The sequence below is a fragment of the Triturus cristatus genome, chromosome 7 (genome assembly GCF_964204655.1).
Source record: "Triturus cristatus chromosome 7, aTriCri1.1, whole genome shotgun sequence".
In the NCBI taxonomy this organism is placed as follows: Eukaryota; Metazoa; Chordata; class Amphibia; order Caudata; family Salamandridae; genus Triturus; species Triturus cristatus.
The window spans coordinates 1683200172-1683215985 of NC_140590.1; the positions used below are offsets into that span (position 1 = coordinate 1683200172).

General features: G+C 48.6%; 1 protein-coding gene across 1 annotated transcript; it reads right to left on the minus strand.

Annotated features, from left to right (window-relative positions):
- Window positions 1-3840: 3840 nt before the first annotated feature.
- LOC146812718 (uncharacterized) lies at window positions 3841-14102 on the minus strand. Its single transcript, XM_085619827.1, has 4 exons — window positions 13168-14102; window positions 10125-10226; window positions 8841-8916; window positions 3841-5980 (listed from the first exon to the last, which is right to left on the minus strand). Exons 1-4 carry the CDS (start codon window positions 13828-13830, stop codon window positions 4002-4004), a joined length of 2820 nt encoding a protein of 939 aa, XP_085475953.1. The 5' UTR covers window positions 13831-14102; the 3' UTR covers window positions 3841-4001.
- Window positions 14103-15814: the final 1712 nt, after the last annotated feature.

The window sequence follows — 15814 nt, forward strand, 5'->3', positions numbered from 1 at the left end:
GTGCTAATCCTATGCTTAAACACACTGACGGTGAAACAGAGATTTGAGATGAGTAGATTCACAGTGTCGGTGGTGTTGTAGGGTGCTCTATATAAAGGTGCTGCTATACAGCTACACTGGGAACTACCTAGAGTTCCCTGCTTCCTTTGTTGCATAATTTATGCAGCCCTCCGAGCCTGGAAGGTTATTTTTTTACTTATATTTGGTGATCCATTGTGTCTGGACAAAGCTATTCCTCTCTAATGAGCTCTAACGAGAGCGAAACACGTGTCAGGAGTTGCTTTTATTCATTCCAGGTTGGCTTGATGGTATTTTACAAATCCAAAAATGTAGTACTGTGCCTGCAGTAGTAAACGTTTTTTTCATTTTTTAGCTCAGCGTGGATGGCTCTTTCTAATCCTATGCCTAATGACTGCTCTAAAAATGACAAAAATGCTTTGTCCCTCTCTAGCTTAGCGTGGATGACACTGTGCTAATCCTATGCTTAAAAACTCTGCTAGAGAAACAGACATTTGAGGTGAGCAGATTCAGCAAGTCTGTGGTGTCATAGGGTGCTTTATATAAAAGAGTTGCTCTCCACCTAAACTTGCTAACTACTAACAGTTCCCTGCTTCCTTTTTTTCAAATATATGTATATTTTATATATGTAATATGTGAGGTCATAAGCAGTGCATTGCAAGGGCGCAAGTTATAGTTAGCTCAGGTGACTATAACTGCAGAATTTCTATGGCTGTGTGTGTGTGTGTAAAATCTGCGCCTAACTATAACGTCCCTGTAACCTTTGTTTCTTTCTGTCAATATATATATGTGTAAAGGTCATATATAAAATAGCAGTTTGGGGGATTTAGTTATGGTTTAGCCGCACTTTTCATTGAAGAGGCATTAAGAAAAATCTAATTTTTTTTTAACACACAACAATTGACAAATTTCAATAAATAAAAAGAAACATGAGACAAGAGCCTCCCCTGCTCACAGCCAAAGGGTGTATACAGTGGGGATAAGTTGCAGGGCCGGCCTTAACACTGGTGGCACCCTGTGCGAAAATGTCTTTTGGGGCCCCTCAATGACCACCTCTGCACATATTCCCTCACTAGCACCCTTTAAAGGTGCCCCCTCGAGTCTCCGTAACCACTGACTCTCAGATTCATTTAGTTTTATAGCACCACTCATACCAGTGTAAGGTGTCTGAGCACTTTACATCACACGCACATTGCACAGAGACAATCATAAGTGTGTAAATCAGTGTATAGGAAATGGTACATCAGACATGACTACAAGGTGTAGTGTAGGAGTGCCTTATCACTGATACTGGTAGGCAGTATATTTTAAGAGTCCTTATTCTGGTAAGGCACTAATTCAGAATATAAAACATAATTTCATTGTTAGGGGTTCTCTTTAATAATAAGAATTGTTTTCTAACCAATTGAACCCTTTTGGCAAGATTAGGATAATGAAAGACTGGGCAAAAAAAGCATATAGCTTTGACATATAACTTGCAGTTTGCATGCAGCTCTTTGATGGAAGTTAATAGCTCAATGTTCTATATTAGACTTTGACTTATAGACGACAAGTAACAAAAGGATCTCTCTTACAAAACAGGAACCCACCGACCTATTTACATTATATGCGCTTTATTATCTCTATGGTACACGTTCTTAGCAGCAGGCATTTAAACCCTCTGCGCTACCTTAATACGATTCAAAACTTCCACTAGACAAAACTCTGGTCTCTTTCCAGGTAGAAGATTAATCACCGGAGTTTCCTTGACATTGTAATTGATGCCTGAAAATTGCTAGAGGCCAGGACGTGGCAGCAGGTGCTTTTAAAATGATAATATACTTGGGAAAATGACGCCCACACCCCAAGTCAGCGCCCGGTCGCACTGCCCTAGAGCCAACCCGGATAAGTTGCACACATACGGGTGAATGCAGGCTCTGGCCAGCCTTTCTGGCTCGAGACGTTAAGTTCACTCAAAGTAGAAAAGAAGTTGGGTGGCATAGTTATTTCTGCATTTTAAGATTTGGGTCACTACACACCAGCTTGTGGGGGGAAGAGAGGATCGAGTTTAAACTGGAAGCATGAGTTAATGAGCCTATTAAAGTCATGTACACCACGAATTCCACCATAGGTGTTTCCCTGTTCCAAGCCAATGAGAGCCAGAAATCCCATCTCCCAGGCTCTGCCGGGATGTGTTGGCGGGTCTAGTTTGTTGTGCTGGGATAAGGATCAGGGCCAAAGAAATACAACTAGAGTGCAGGAACTTTACAAGATGTATTATGTTCAAAGAAAATGCACAGAGGATGTGGCGTACGTTTGTCAGTGCATAGGTGTGATGAAGAATACCAAGTTGGTTAATGGAGCATCTAGGCCCTTCACCCTAAAGACAGCATATGACTTCTATAGTAATTCAACCAGCTGGAATCAAGGCAAGATATGGCATTTTAGGACTCTGGCTTGTTGTACAGTGGCAGTGTATGCTGATGAGCGATGTAGTAACCGTGGTAAGAAGGAGAGTGTTGGTTGGGTTGGGCCACTGGCGGTGACTAGCGGTGAGGTAGTGTCTTGAGCAGAGTGTCAGGGAAAAGAAGAGATGAGTTGTGAACCAGCTCCAACATTCAAAGAACTTGTTTAGGGTGAATTTCCTAGATTTGTGAGAGCTGAAAAAGGAACCACAAAGTAGATGTTCCTAGAGAGACTCCATTTGAGCACCATGTTTGTGCGTAGAAACATGTGTTGGTGTGGGTTCTTAGATGTGTCGGTGCATGGTGTTGTAGTGTGGGATGGAGACAAATGCGTAGTGTCTTTTGCTCGTTGTTAGTGCTGTTTATGAATCTTGAGTTGTAGTTCCTTTTAAGACTCTTACTGGGTGCAGGTTTTAGAGCTGCCACTTGGACTGCTGCCGAATAGGGTTTTACTTGGGTCTGGGCTGCTTGGAATAAGGTGTTTAAGAAGAAAATAGTCTGAGGTTACTGCTTCATTTACGCAGTCGAGATGGCCTAAGCCTGAAAGAAACTGGGATTAGCTCAAGGATGGTGCTTTAATTAAAGAAGATGGTGTGGGTGCCAATAGCACACAGGAGATGTGCTCCACGAAGAGACTCTTGGTAGGATGAGTGACCTTTCAGATGTATTTGGAACTACTTGGACGCACGGTGTGAGTGGGAATCCATTGAAACATGAACCACCCGTGATGTGGAGTGAGTGAGACTGTATTGAGGTGTATGAGTTAAGGGACGAGGAACAAGAGACTCCATTGAAGCACGTACCACCAGTGATGTGGAGTGAGTGAGACTTTATTGAATTGTAAGAGTCAAGTGATGTGGAATGAGTGAGACTCCATTGAAGCATAAACCGCCAGTGATGTGGAGTGAGTGAGACTTTATTGAATTGTAAGAGTCAAGTGATGTGGAACGAGTGAGACTCCATTGAAGCATAAACCGCCAGTGATGTGGAGTGAGTGAGACTTTATTGAATTGTAAGAGTCAAGTGATGTGGAACGAGTGAGACTCCATTGAAGCATAAACCGCCAGTGATGTGGAGTGAGTGAGACTGGATTGAGGTGTAGCAGTCTAGGGATGAGGAACAAGAGACTCCATTGAAGCACGTACCACCAGTGATGTGGAGTGAGTAGACTGTAGTGAAGTGTATGAGTCAAGTGATGAGGAACGAGTGAGACTCCATTAAAGTGTATGAAGATATTGACGAGGAATGAGCGAGGCTCCATTGAAATGTATGAGGGCATTGAGCAACTATTTCCATGTTCTTCTAATCTAATACCGTTCACGGCCCTCCTCACCGTCTGCTTTACTATTTGTAATAAAAGTGCTGCCTTAGCAAAAATAAGAAACAAATAGCTTTATTTTCATAACAACTCTGACAAAATATAAATAAGTTATTTACAAAACATCTGAAAATAAATTAAAGGTGTAAATGTCACACCCTGAAGACCCGCTCTCTCTGATTGACCTAACTGGTTATCACAGTCTGTGCTTCACCCCAACATCACCACGGTCTCCAAACAAGCTCTGTGCTTGAACCCTGCAAGGGCCCACAGTTGCCCCCGCTGGGTGACTCTGCTGAGGGCCTGGCCTGGAGAGGGGGTGAGGCATGTGTCCTTGTCCAGTTGTCCCTGGCCAAGCGTAATGCAACCAAGGCTCTCTTCTTTATGGGAGTGTTGTGGGCCTCCTCTAACTCCACAGACTCTTTTCCTGGTGGTGTGAAGGCCAGCCTCCGCACCCCCTTCCATGGATGAGGACGATTGTTACTTGCCGCGGCCACTGGGCGCTCCCAGTACCCTGGGGTCTCTTCGAAGCCATTGCACTGCCTAAGCTCAGGTGGATGTATGTTCTCTTTGTCTTGGGTCTCCTTGTGTTGAGTCAGGGGTGTGTGGAGAGGTGCACTTGCAGCAGCTGGGTGGATGCTGTCAACGGCTTGAGTTTGTTTGTGCCGGAGGGCACTACTGCTGTGGATTTGTTCCTGCAATGGTTGCAGCCTGTTGCCCTGGTTCTTGATTTTTGGTGAACGCAAAGCACTGCGCTGTTTCTTAGCCATCTGTTGTCGAATGGCACTGCCTTGGTTTTGGGTTTCATGATTCTGCAGTTGAATCACACCCCCCGGGTTAAGGTTCTTGGCTTTCTGAATTTGAGGGGCACTGCACTGTTTCTCAGTCTGCTTCGATCGAATTGCTCTATCCCGATTCTCATCCTGCTTCCGTAGGAGAACACTGCCCTGATTCTGGGCTTGCATCGACTGAAGAGCACTACCCTGGTTTTGGGCTTGCATCAATTGAAGAGCACTGCCCTGATTGTGGATCTTCATTGATTGAATGGCACTGCCATTGTTCTGGGCATGCATCGATCGAAGAGCTCTGTCCTGGTTCTGGAGCTGCATCGGTTGGAGCACTCGACGCTGGTCTTTGACCTCCCTCAATTGGAGGCCACCGCCATGGTCCTTGGCCAGCTTTGTAATGGTGACACTGCACTTGTTCTCATCTCTCTTTAGCCGGAGGGCATTGCACTGGATATGCTTCTGTGTGTGCATAGGTTGGTATATACTGCCTTGTTTCTTGTCCTGTTGGAGACGGACTGCAGTGGCCTGGTTCTCAGCCTGCTGCCTCTGGAAAGCACTGCCCAGTGCATGATTCTGGGCCTGAAGTGTTTGTAGATTACTGCCTTGGTTAGTTGCATGTTTCGGTCGCAGTGCACCGCCTTGATTTTCAGCCATCTGCATTCGGGGGGCTCTGCATTGGTTAGAATTCTGGGCATGAATTGGTTGACTGTTAACATCTTTGTTTGAAGCCTGCTGTAATTGAAGGACTTTATTCTGGTTCTCATCTTGCATCAGTTGTAGAGCAGTGCCTTTGTTTTCCACCGAATGTATTTGGAGGGCATTGCCCTGGTACTTTTTCTCAGTTTGCACACTCTGCGTGTGTTGCAGGGTACTTTCTTGGTTGTAGTTTTGGGTCTGCATGAGTTTGAGGGCCATGCTCTGGTTCTGGGTTTCCACCTGGAGTGATCGTAGAGTATTGCCCTGGTTTTTGTTCTGGGCCTGCATATGTTGGAGGGCACTACCTTTGTTTTGGTTCTCTGCCTGCAGCGCTTGAAGGTCACTGCACTGGCTGTGGTTCTGGGCCTGCACAGATTGCATGCCTATGCCTGGATGATTCTGGGCCTGCATGGGTTGAGGAGCACTGTCCTGTTTTTGGTACTCTGCCAATAGTGGTCGATGGTCACTACCCTGGATATGGTCCTGGGCCAGTATGGGTTGCAGGGCACAGCCCTGGTTAGTGTTCTGGGTCTGCATGGGTTGAAGGACACTGCCCAGGTTATAGTTCTGAGCCTCCATGGGTCGCAGCGCATTGCCCAGGTACTCTGCCAGTTTAGGCTGCAGGGCACTGTCCACCGGTGTCTCTGAGGCGAGAAAAGTGTCGATCAAAGACAGACAGTGGGTGAAACCAGCAGAAAAACCTTCATCCTGAGAGGCTGTAAGACAGAAAGAAAAGGAAGGTGAGACAAACCATGGCATAGGTACAACACAGAGCGCACTACCAAACCCTCTTTACCCATATATATGTGAGTGAGTGTGTCTGTGCTCATACCTCTGGGTGTGTAAGTCTGACACTGGGTTCTGACAAACTCTTTACTTATATGAACAAATGGTTCTTCACAGCTCCACTTTTGGAAATGCATGCACATTTTTGCACACATACAGACACACAATGAACGTGTATGACCTACTCACAAATAAGGGCATGGGTAAAATGACACTACAGAAGAGGCCCTATATAGAAGCATGCCTGCAATTAGTTATTTACTGTATTTAGTGCTCTGAACATCTTGTGAAAGAGACAGGTCAGTTACCTGTTCGGACCAACATGTTAATGACGAGGAATGGGTGAGTCGTCTGGACCACTCATCAGTTGGTGGGGCTATGACAGATTCTCAGGTGAGGGACAGGGACCAGTCTCTGCTAGGAGAAGGGGTGATCCTGAGAAGACTTGTTCTGACTTATAAGCATCCTTGAATAAAATCGTTTTCAATGCTTTTTTTAAAGTTATTAGTCTTGGCAAATCTTTCAGGTTCAGCTCTTTGTGTTGGCTGATCAATATTAATTGATCAATAGTTAGTGTGGTGCTAGGTCATATTATCATGATGCTGTTTCTCCTCTGCACAGGCGCAGAAGTGATCTGTACATTTCTTTTTGCATCTTCAATGCATATATAAACTCAAAATATCTCCTATTTATTGAATATTTTCCGATAGAAGAGCTTAGAAACATATAGAGTCAATAACTGCTTTGTATTTCCGAAATCTGCTTTCAGCAAAATATATATTAACACCTAGATATTTTGAGTTAATTCATGCACTCAAGATAGCAGTGGAGCACAGAAAATGAATGGCCTACTTTGGTAGGGCTGTGCAAAGTTGAGTAGATTGACAGTGCGCACTGATTACCGCACCTGAGCATCAGCCATCCACCTTTCATTGTCCTCGACTTGCTCCTTCTCAGCAACCCCATCAGGAAGCTGTCCTGTAGGGACTGCTGACAGTCATTGGGGGAGCTTCTAGTAGTAATGGCTGTTATGTATAACACAAGGAGAGGCATTCCACGTTGGCAAAGCCTTTCTTATATTTCTGTTGGGAGCTCCTGTCTAATGAACTGTTTTGATCTCTGCCAGTAACCTTCCACAGTGTTGGCACTAATCTCATCTTGCCTAATGTGGTCACTGTTACAACACTGATGACATTATAGCCTTGGGATGATTTGCATTGAATTATTACAGAAAAGGTTGGCGACCTCGGTCAAAGACCAATGTGTGAAAGTGAAAGTAATTATTTCTTTTAAAATGAGTACAACATACAGATGCATTCTAGGCAAGCTATGGAGAACGGGAACGTATTCATACTTTACATCAAGTACATGTCCTGGGGTAAAACTTCTCAGGAGAACTATGGGCAAAGCGGTGCAAAAGTGGCGCAACCCTTGAGATGCAATTTATCAAGCCATGCAAGGCCACGTGCCGTGGCCCTGAGCGGCTTGATGAATCCAGAGTAACGCAACGCATCGCAAATTGCTGCATTGCTTCGCCCAGGGAAGCGGTCCATGGGTGGTGCGTGGGTGTTCCCATACAACACTTATGTATTTTGATGCATTCCCAGATTTACCATAAGTGATAGGCATTGGAAATGCACCAAAACTGCTAAGCCTCACCAGGGGAGGCGTAACGAGGAGAAATACGTTTATTGCCCTTATTCTTTCCTCTTGAGGGAAATGCCTCAGAGGATTGTTTTTGTGCAGGAAGGCACCCCTTCCTACTTAAACACAATCCCATGGTGCAAGAGTTCCCACGTTGACGCTAGGCAGCACATTGCGCACCAGCCCTTGGAAAAGGCAGGAATGTGCGGTACTGAGTTACATATGGCACATTCCTGCCCTTTCCCTGTCACGCAGAAAGGTGACTTGCTGCGCTGTACTTCGTCACTCAATGATAAATATGGCCCTATGTTTTTAGAGCTGGTATACCTATTCCAAAATTAACCTGGCTCTGCAACGTCACAGTTTATTTATATTGCCAAAGCATGGAAGCGCCCCACTTTGGGCTAATTGGAAAACAGCTAGCTCCCCAGGACATGTACATGGACAGGTAAAATGAGCCACACATCTGTCTTAAAGGTTTCTGACTGCTTTCGATCTCCATTTTAAGTCAATGCCTTGGGCAAGGGCTCTCATTTTCAAGGTCAATGCATGAGTTATTCATCCAGTCTAGATGTTTCCTTTGCATTCTGGTACTTGTAGTCAGGTTTACCCATTACTAATGCTGCATTACATATCATGTACCAAGGACATTGAAAACTTGAGATCTCTGCCTTTGGTTCCCTTGCCCAATAGGGAGGTCCTGCTAACCTTGCAAATTGATTTATTTTGGCTAGAATATCACATACATGCATGGGCAGTACAAGGTGCGCCTCGCATTCTGATATTCATATTCAGAACATACACGTACCACTGCACCCAAATGCACAGGGAGACGCACACATGGAGGTGGAACCATTAGGTTACAAGGCACATTGGTATTGACAGGAGATCCTGGAATGAGGCAGGAGACGCAGACACTCTAAACGAGGCAGAAAGACACACAGGAGACATTTTCTTGCAGAGAGAGTTAAAATAAACCAGGATATGGGAACACATGCCCCGGAACCCTGCATTGGAGGAACGTAGGCTACAAATGACCAGAGGAGAGAACAGCAGAGGTCACAGATTGGGGTAAGACCCATATGTTGTAGAAATGATGCCCAGCTTTGACCACAGCAGGGCGAGAGGGCGATTGTTGTCACTCACCTGCCTGCTGAAGGCCCTGGACACGCAGAACAGCCATCTCCAGAATGTGAGCCTTGTCCAGTCGAGAAGGGTGAGGCTGCCAAGGGAAAGAAAAAGAGAGTGTGAGACAGCTCACAAAGTGAGACAGAGAGTGGAAATAAGGAAACTGGAGAGGAAAGATTCTAGGGTCACTTTTAGGGTTCTGGCCTAGAGATCAGCCCCAGGATGCTAGGAAAGAAGAGTCGTATTGGTGTAGGGGTCATGCGAGTCGATGCCATGTTGGTAGTTGAGCGGTCTGTGATGGGTAAGAATCCTAGGTAGGTCAGTGACATGGTGTTAGATCATTCCCTGGGTGTAGCTGTCTAGATGCAGCCCTGGGGTGTGGCTCTCTAGAGGCATTCCTGGGATGTTGGTTCCAGGGATCAGTCCCAGAGGGAGGTTTTTAGGCAACAACCTCGGGTAACAGGGGTCCTGATTCCAGGGTCAGTCCCACAATGAGAGCCATAGAGGGTAGGACTTTGTGTGATGACAACCAGTGGTCAGTGACAGGTAGGGTTCTCCAAAGACAATTCTAGGGTATTGACTCCATCGGTCAGCCCATGGTGGCAGCTACAGGTGGTCAGTCTCAAGGACCTGTTCAAGGGTACTGTCCCCTAGGTCAATCTCATGGTACAAATAACTGGAGTCAGTCCTAGAATGAGGCCCCTACATGTCAGTCTCGGGTTGGTGGTTCCAGAGTGTTGGCGAGGGGTTAGGAAGCTTCAGTTTCAGTCCTAGGGTGTTTGCTCCAGGAAGCAGGCCCGGGGTGAGGTATCCAGGCGTCACTGGTCACATGGTCTAATCTCAGGGTGGGGTCTCGAGGGCAGCATCTCAGGATGGTGGTGTGTAGAGACAGAAGGGGAGGGAACAAGGATGTATCCCAGGATGGCATCCTATGGGTAGAGTTTTGAGGTGGTGGCTAGAGGGCTATATCCTAGAGTGCGGGCCCCAGGATGGAGCACGAGCTGCAGGGAATGACCATGCACGGAGGAGAGTACTCAACATGGGACCCAGAGTCGGGGTCCTAAGGCTCTTCAGTGCTGGGTGGGAGGTCCGGGGTTATCCTGAGGATTTGCCCCAGGGTAGAGGTCCAGGAGAGGAGGACAGGCCCTGGGATCGATAGAAATGTGAGGGTCCGGCGGAAGGGCCTTGTGGTCTCTGACAGGTCATGCACAGATGTGGTTGGTACGTGGGGCAGGGGTCTTCAGAAAGGAGGGCAGTCACGGAGTGTTAGGGGTGGAACCGCTGTGGGTGGAGAGTACTCACCTTGCGGCCAGGTTTGGCGGGCTCCAGGAGGAGGGTCCTGAGGTGGCTCAGGCTGGTGTTGATTCGCTCCCGACGCTTCTTCTCAATCTGAGGCTTGATGACCTGGGAAGAAAGAGCAGGGCGGTCACAGCTGCTGCCAAGGAGGGAAACCACCAGGGCACCCCTGACACACCAGAGAAACCTGGTGGGGGAAGCACCAGGTGATCAAAGATGCCACCAAGTAGGGCACCCACTAGAGCCACCCAAGCACTTAACTCCTGCGCCAACAATACTAATATTGAAATACATATCAGCACCATCACCCACAGAGAAACCTGGGGAGGATGCACCTGCCGATCAAAGATGCCACCAAGGAGGGAAACCACCAGGGCACCCCCGACACCCCACCCCTACCACCAACAACACTGCTACTGCCATACATATCAGCACCAACAACACCCTCACCCACAGAGAAACCTGGGGAGGATGCACCAGCGGCTCAAAGATGACGCCAAGGAGGGATCCTAGCACAGCCACCCAAGCACATCACCCCTGCCACCCTCAATACTACTGCCATACATATCACCACCATCACCCACAGAGAAACCTGGGGAGGAGGCACCAGCCGATCAAAGATGCCACCAAGGAGGGAAACCACCAGGGCACCCCCGACACCCCACCCCTACCACCAACAACACTGCTACTGCCATACATATCACCACCATCACCCACAGAGAAACCTGGGGAGGAGGAACCAGCAGCTCAAAGATTACGCCAAGGAGGGATCCTAGCACAGCCACCCAAGCACATCACCCCTGCCACCCTCAATACTACTGCCATACACATCACCACCATCACCCACAGAGAAACCTGGGGAGGAGGCACCAGCAGCTCAAAGATTACGCCAAGGAGGGATCCTAGCACAGCCACCCAAGCACATCACCCCTGCCACCCTCAATACTACTGCCATACATATCACCACCATCACCCACAGAGAAACCTGGGGAGGAGGCACCAGCCGATCAAAGCTGCCACCAAGGAGGGCACCCACCAGAGCCACCCCAAGCTCCCCGCCCCTGCCACCAACAACACTACTACTGCCATACATATCAGCACCAACAACACTCTCGCCCACAGACAAACCTGGGGTGGAGAGTGCATGGTGGTCAGAGCTACCACCAGGGCACCACTGCCGCCCCACAGAGAATCTCTGGGAGGAAGCACAGGGCGGTCTCGGCTGTTACCATGGAGACACAGCCATCATTTAAAGGGTCACGAGGAACGGGGTAAACCGCTCAGTAACGTCTAGCAGCAGGCAGAGCAACATAGACAGGCACTGCCACCTGCCCTGCAGCTAGGTGAATGCCTGTTTCTGTGCCTTGTGTTCTCTTTGTGTGACTCTTTTCTCTGTAATTCCCCCTCTTCTCTCTGTTGGCCTTTCTTTTCTGTTTTTGTCCGAATCAATTTGTTTATCTATTTAGATGTTTACTGGTGACTAGTAGCAGCAATATGGACCCGTCTCTTTATCACTCTCTGTACAATAGTCTCGTATTCTGTCTTATGATATTTCCGTCTCTTCCTAGCTCTGTCACTTTGCCTTTCTCAATCGCTTCGTACCTCAGTATGTGCCTCTTTCTTAGTCTCTGCCTCGCTGTCTCTTTGTGCCTCTTTTACTCTCCTTCGGTCCTTCCCTAACCTTCCACTTCTTACTTTGCTCTGTCTCCGTCACTTTCCTTCTCCAGATTCTGTCTCTCACTCTTTTCCTCGTCGTCTTTGTCTCTCCTTAACTTACTCCTAGCCTTTTGTCTTTTCTGCTGCCTCTCTTTCGCACTATTATTGATTGCATCTTTTTTGTCGTTGTGTCTCTTTCCCTATACTGTCTCAGTTTTTCCCGCCCATTTTTTCATCTCTTCGCCTCTATTTCTGTCCCTTTATCTCTTCCTGTCTTTTACACTTTTGTCTATTTTTTCTTCTGCCCTTCTCTATTCCTCCTCGCCCTCTCTTTCACTCCATTTTAACATGTTTCTCTGACAGTGTCTGTCTTGTCCCTGCCCCAGTTCCTGTGGTCCCTCTGTTGGAAGGGAGTGCCCTCACTGAGACAGCCAAAACAGCCTATTTGTTCTGTATGTCTCCCCACACCCCTGTCTCTCATTTCCCCTCCTAGAAACCCACCTTCTGCGTGACTTAAAGGAGCACAGGGCGCAGCGCCGTCCCTTCTGTGCCCCAAGAAGCCCTAAATGGCGCTGACAGATAGAGAGCTCAGGAGGCCATTAGGGTCCGGCTCTTCAGCAGTCGACTCGTTGTCCTGCATTAATATTCTCAACAATGCAAGTTCGTAAGTGCCAGCCAGGGCGTGCTTGGGGGGTAGGGTATGGTGTAGGTTTCTGGCACGAAGGGTCTGCTATCTCAGCGGGAGTTGGACCACGTGCAGCCCGAGACATTCACTGCACTTTCCTGGCTGTTTGTGGAGTGCTGTGCCTTGCGAGTGAAAGGGGAGTGTCTTTGAACGCACCATCACTGTGTTTGTTGTCAGTCAGTGTGTTTTTTGTCTTTGTGTAGGAATGTGCTAATCTGTCTATGGGAATCTGTGCAAGAGTCAGTATCACGCTGTGTGTGTGTGGTTGTCTGTGTGTCTCTGTGTGGTTGGCTGTGTGTCTGTGAGTGTGGTTGTGGTTGTCTGTGTGTGTGTCTGTGAAGGCGTCAGTAGTCCATACTCTGTGAGTGCTGTGTGTTCATGTGATTGCAAGTCTATGTCTGAAAGTGAGTGCATGCGTCTGTGTGAGAGTGCCGGTCAGCATGTGTGTGTCTGTGAGAGCCTGTGCATGTGATGAGGGTGTACATGTCTTGGTGCCGTCCTGAGTATGTCCACGTGATAGTAACTGTGCATTTGAGTCTGTGAGTATGTGTGAGGCCCGGTGCATCTATATAAATGTGTGCATGTGAGCGTTTCTGTGTCTATCTCTATAAGTGTGTGTGTGTGCGTGTGTGTGTGCGTGTGTGTGTGTGTGTGCGTGACCCCATCGCCTTTCAGCCCAAGCGCCCCCTCCCTCCCTTGGGGGCTCACCTTCTTGTACACCAGATGCTTGGGTCGGTCCAGGGCGCCCGTCTCCTTCTGCGCTGGCACCTGTGTCTGGATGCCTGGTGCGACCACCTGTGGCTGGATATCTGGTGCTGCCACCTGTGGCTGGATGTCTGGTCTCACCATCTGTGGCTGGCTCCCTGATGCCACCATCCGTGGCTGGGTGCCTGGCGCTGCCACCTGTGGCTGGATGTCTGGTGAGGGCACCAGTGGCTGGCTCCCTGGTGGCACCATCTGTGGCTGGCTCCCTGGTTCCACCATCTGTGGCTGGCTCTCTGATGCACCCATCTGTACCTGAATTTCTGGTGCATCCGTCTTATGGTGTGCCCTTGATTTCCCGATCTGTGGTGGGATTTGGGGGGCACCCATCTGTGGCTTTGTCTCTGAGGCACCCTTGCGCGGCTGCCCCCCTGGCATCACAATCTGCTCCTCAGTGGCTGGCGTCCCCACCCGCGTCGGGGTCACTTGTGCAAGCACCTTAGTCTCGTTGTCTGGGGTCCTCACCTTTGTCTCTGGGGTCCCCACCTTGGTCTCCGGGGTCCCCATCTTTGTCTGAGGCTCTCGGGCCCCCACCTGTCCTGGGGTCCCCTGTGACGCCATCTGTCCCCGTAAAGCCACCATCTGTGTTTGGGTCCCATGTGGCTGCATCTTCACGACCCTGTCTTCGCCACCTGTCGAGTGGTTCCTGTGAGAGGGCGTTTAATGAGGTGCCAGGCACAGTATCGGCACTCTATCGTCTCAGTCCCCCCGAGAGCCCTCTGCCAGCCCAGGACGCCAGGGACGCCTTATTAAACTTCCCTCTCTTTACCCATCTTCTATATAGCTCGCTGGGGGCGAGGCCTGCACCTGCGGCCCGCGCTCGACGCCCACCAATCCCAGCGGCCTGCCACCCCCTCTCTCGAAAGAATAAAGAAGAATCCAGCTCGGGGGTCAGTTGTTTAGTGCGCGGAGTCAGGGGACACCGGGACAGCCCCTCGGGTCCTGCGCGCATTGGCGTCACCGCGGCCTTGTTTAGAGGGAGATTCCAGGCCACAAAGGGGGCCAGCTGTTGCCATCCGAGAGGAGGGGGGCAGATAATAGGGGCGCCCGGGATGAATGGCCGAGGTGAGTGGCAGGGGGCAGAGGGATGTCCCTGGAGGAGCCGGCCACGCTTTCAGATGTTAATCCGCCGAACAGATGGGGCTCGACGCCACAACAATGGGGCCTGTGTGCCCTCCTCCCGGGTGCATGCCTACAGTGACACCGACACTCCCCCCGCTCCGCTATCACTTACAGACCTCCCGCCCCCGCCCGAGCATCACGTATTCATATGTCTTCTATAGCACGAGCCTGGTGTCCAGGGGGCGACCACCCCTCCCTCACCGAAGGTTTAAAAGGAAAGTAATGGCCATCGACGCCAGGGCGCATTTGCCGGTTGGGACGGAGGCGCCTAATTCTGTCTTCAGCTGTCAGTGGGTTTAAGCAAGCCGTTGGAACAGCATAACCTCTATTTATTTTTAATAAAATGTCTCGTACCATCGTTTTACAACCCCTAAGCGCTGTAAATAACAGACGCTACTATTACCGCAAATAACGGTACTGAATTTACCGACATTGTGGGGATGAAGGGCTGAGTTGACCCCTCCAGGTTTTGAACCTCTGACCGACAGGTCAAAGCAGATGGAGGTGTCGAGCGTTTAAATCCAGAAACCGCCTCGGTGGCTCGAGATGAGAGTGGTCATTGATGTCTGCCTGAAATATGTAGGTGGAAGGCGGGAAACCGCCTTTACAACGCACGTAAGTATTGTAACTTTACCACGCAGGTATTTATTAGAGCATATTTTATATGTTATTTAAATTAGGAAGGGGTTTTATGTGCCGGTAGTGGTAAAAAGGAGACAAGGGAAATTTTAGGGTTTAGTGGTGGGTATTGATAAAGGGTGTAACGGTCATTTTTGGGGGGAGATTAGGAGTAAATTAAGGAAAGGAAAGAAAAAAGAATTTGGAAGATCTCCCCCCAAAAATATAAATTATTAAAAAAATAAAATATATATCATACTGCGACGAATGTATGTCATGGGAGCCAACGGCTAGCTCGGAAAATTATTCACATTTAAGTAATAAAAAAAAAAGATAATCTTAGGTTTAGTAACAATAACAGAGCATTTTATTGGGTGGACGTGTTATAATGAAATAAACATCCATTTTAGGAAGTTTAAAAGAAGTCTGGGGCTGCTAGTTATCGGTTCAGTTCTTGGGAAAATAAATTAGGTGGTTAATGCGCCTGCTGTGACCTTCAGGGCGGTAACCTTTGAACCTGTAGAGGTGCATAAAACAGGTACCAGTGAGACTGTTTTTCGTAATTCTATCCCCCCCCCACCCCACCCCCCTTCCTCCGTCTTCATTCCCGCCTCAGGGTCGCACCTGTTGTACTAAGAGGCTCCGCGTTATTCTGGGGCTGGGGGGCACCGAGGGATAAAAAGGCTATCAGAAATGAGATAACATTAAGAAAATAAATCTGTGGTTTCGGTGCGTGAGCAGAAAGATTCTCGGTTTGTATGTCCAATTGTTTGTTTTCTTTGTGTTGAAAACGCGCCTTGCCTGGGGGTGCTGTAAATACATTGGCGCTCTCATTACATGAACTTTTGGCGGT

What these genes read in the sequence shown, in the direction of transcription:
- LOC146812718 (XM_085619827.1), bottom strand. Translation starts at nt 13,830, where the DNA reads ATGCAGCCACATGGGACCCAAACACAGATGGTGGCTTTACGGGGACAG. An exon ending in AGCATCTGGTGTACAAGAAG is followed by an intron (nt 10,227 to 13,167) that starts GTGAGCCCCCAA and finishes CTTTCTTCCCAG; the next exon opens with GTCATCAAGCCTCAGATTGA. An exon ending in CCAGGGCCTTCAGCAGGCAG is followed by an intron (nt 5,981 to 8,840) that starts GTGAGTGACAAC and finishes TCTGTCTTACAG; the next exon opens with CCTCTCAGGATGAAGGTTTT.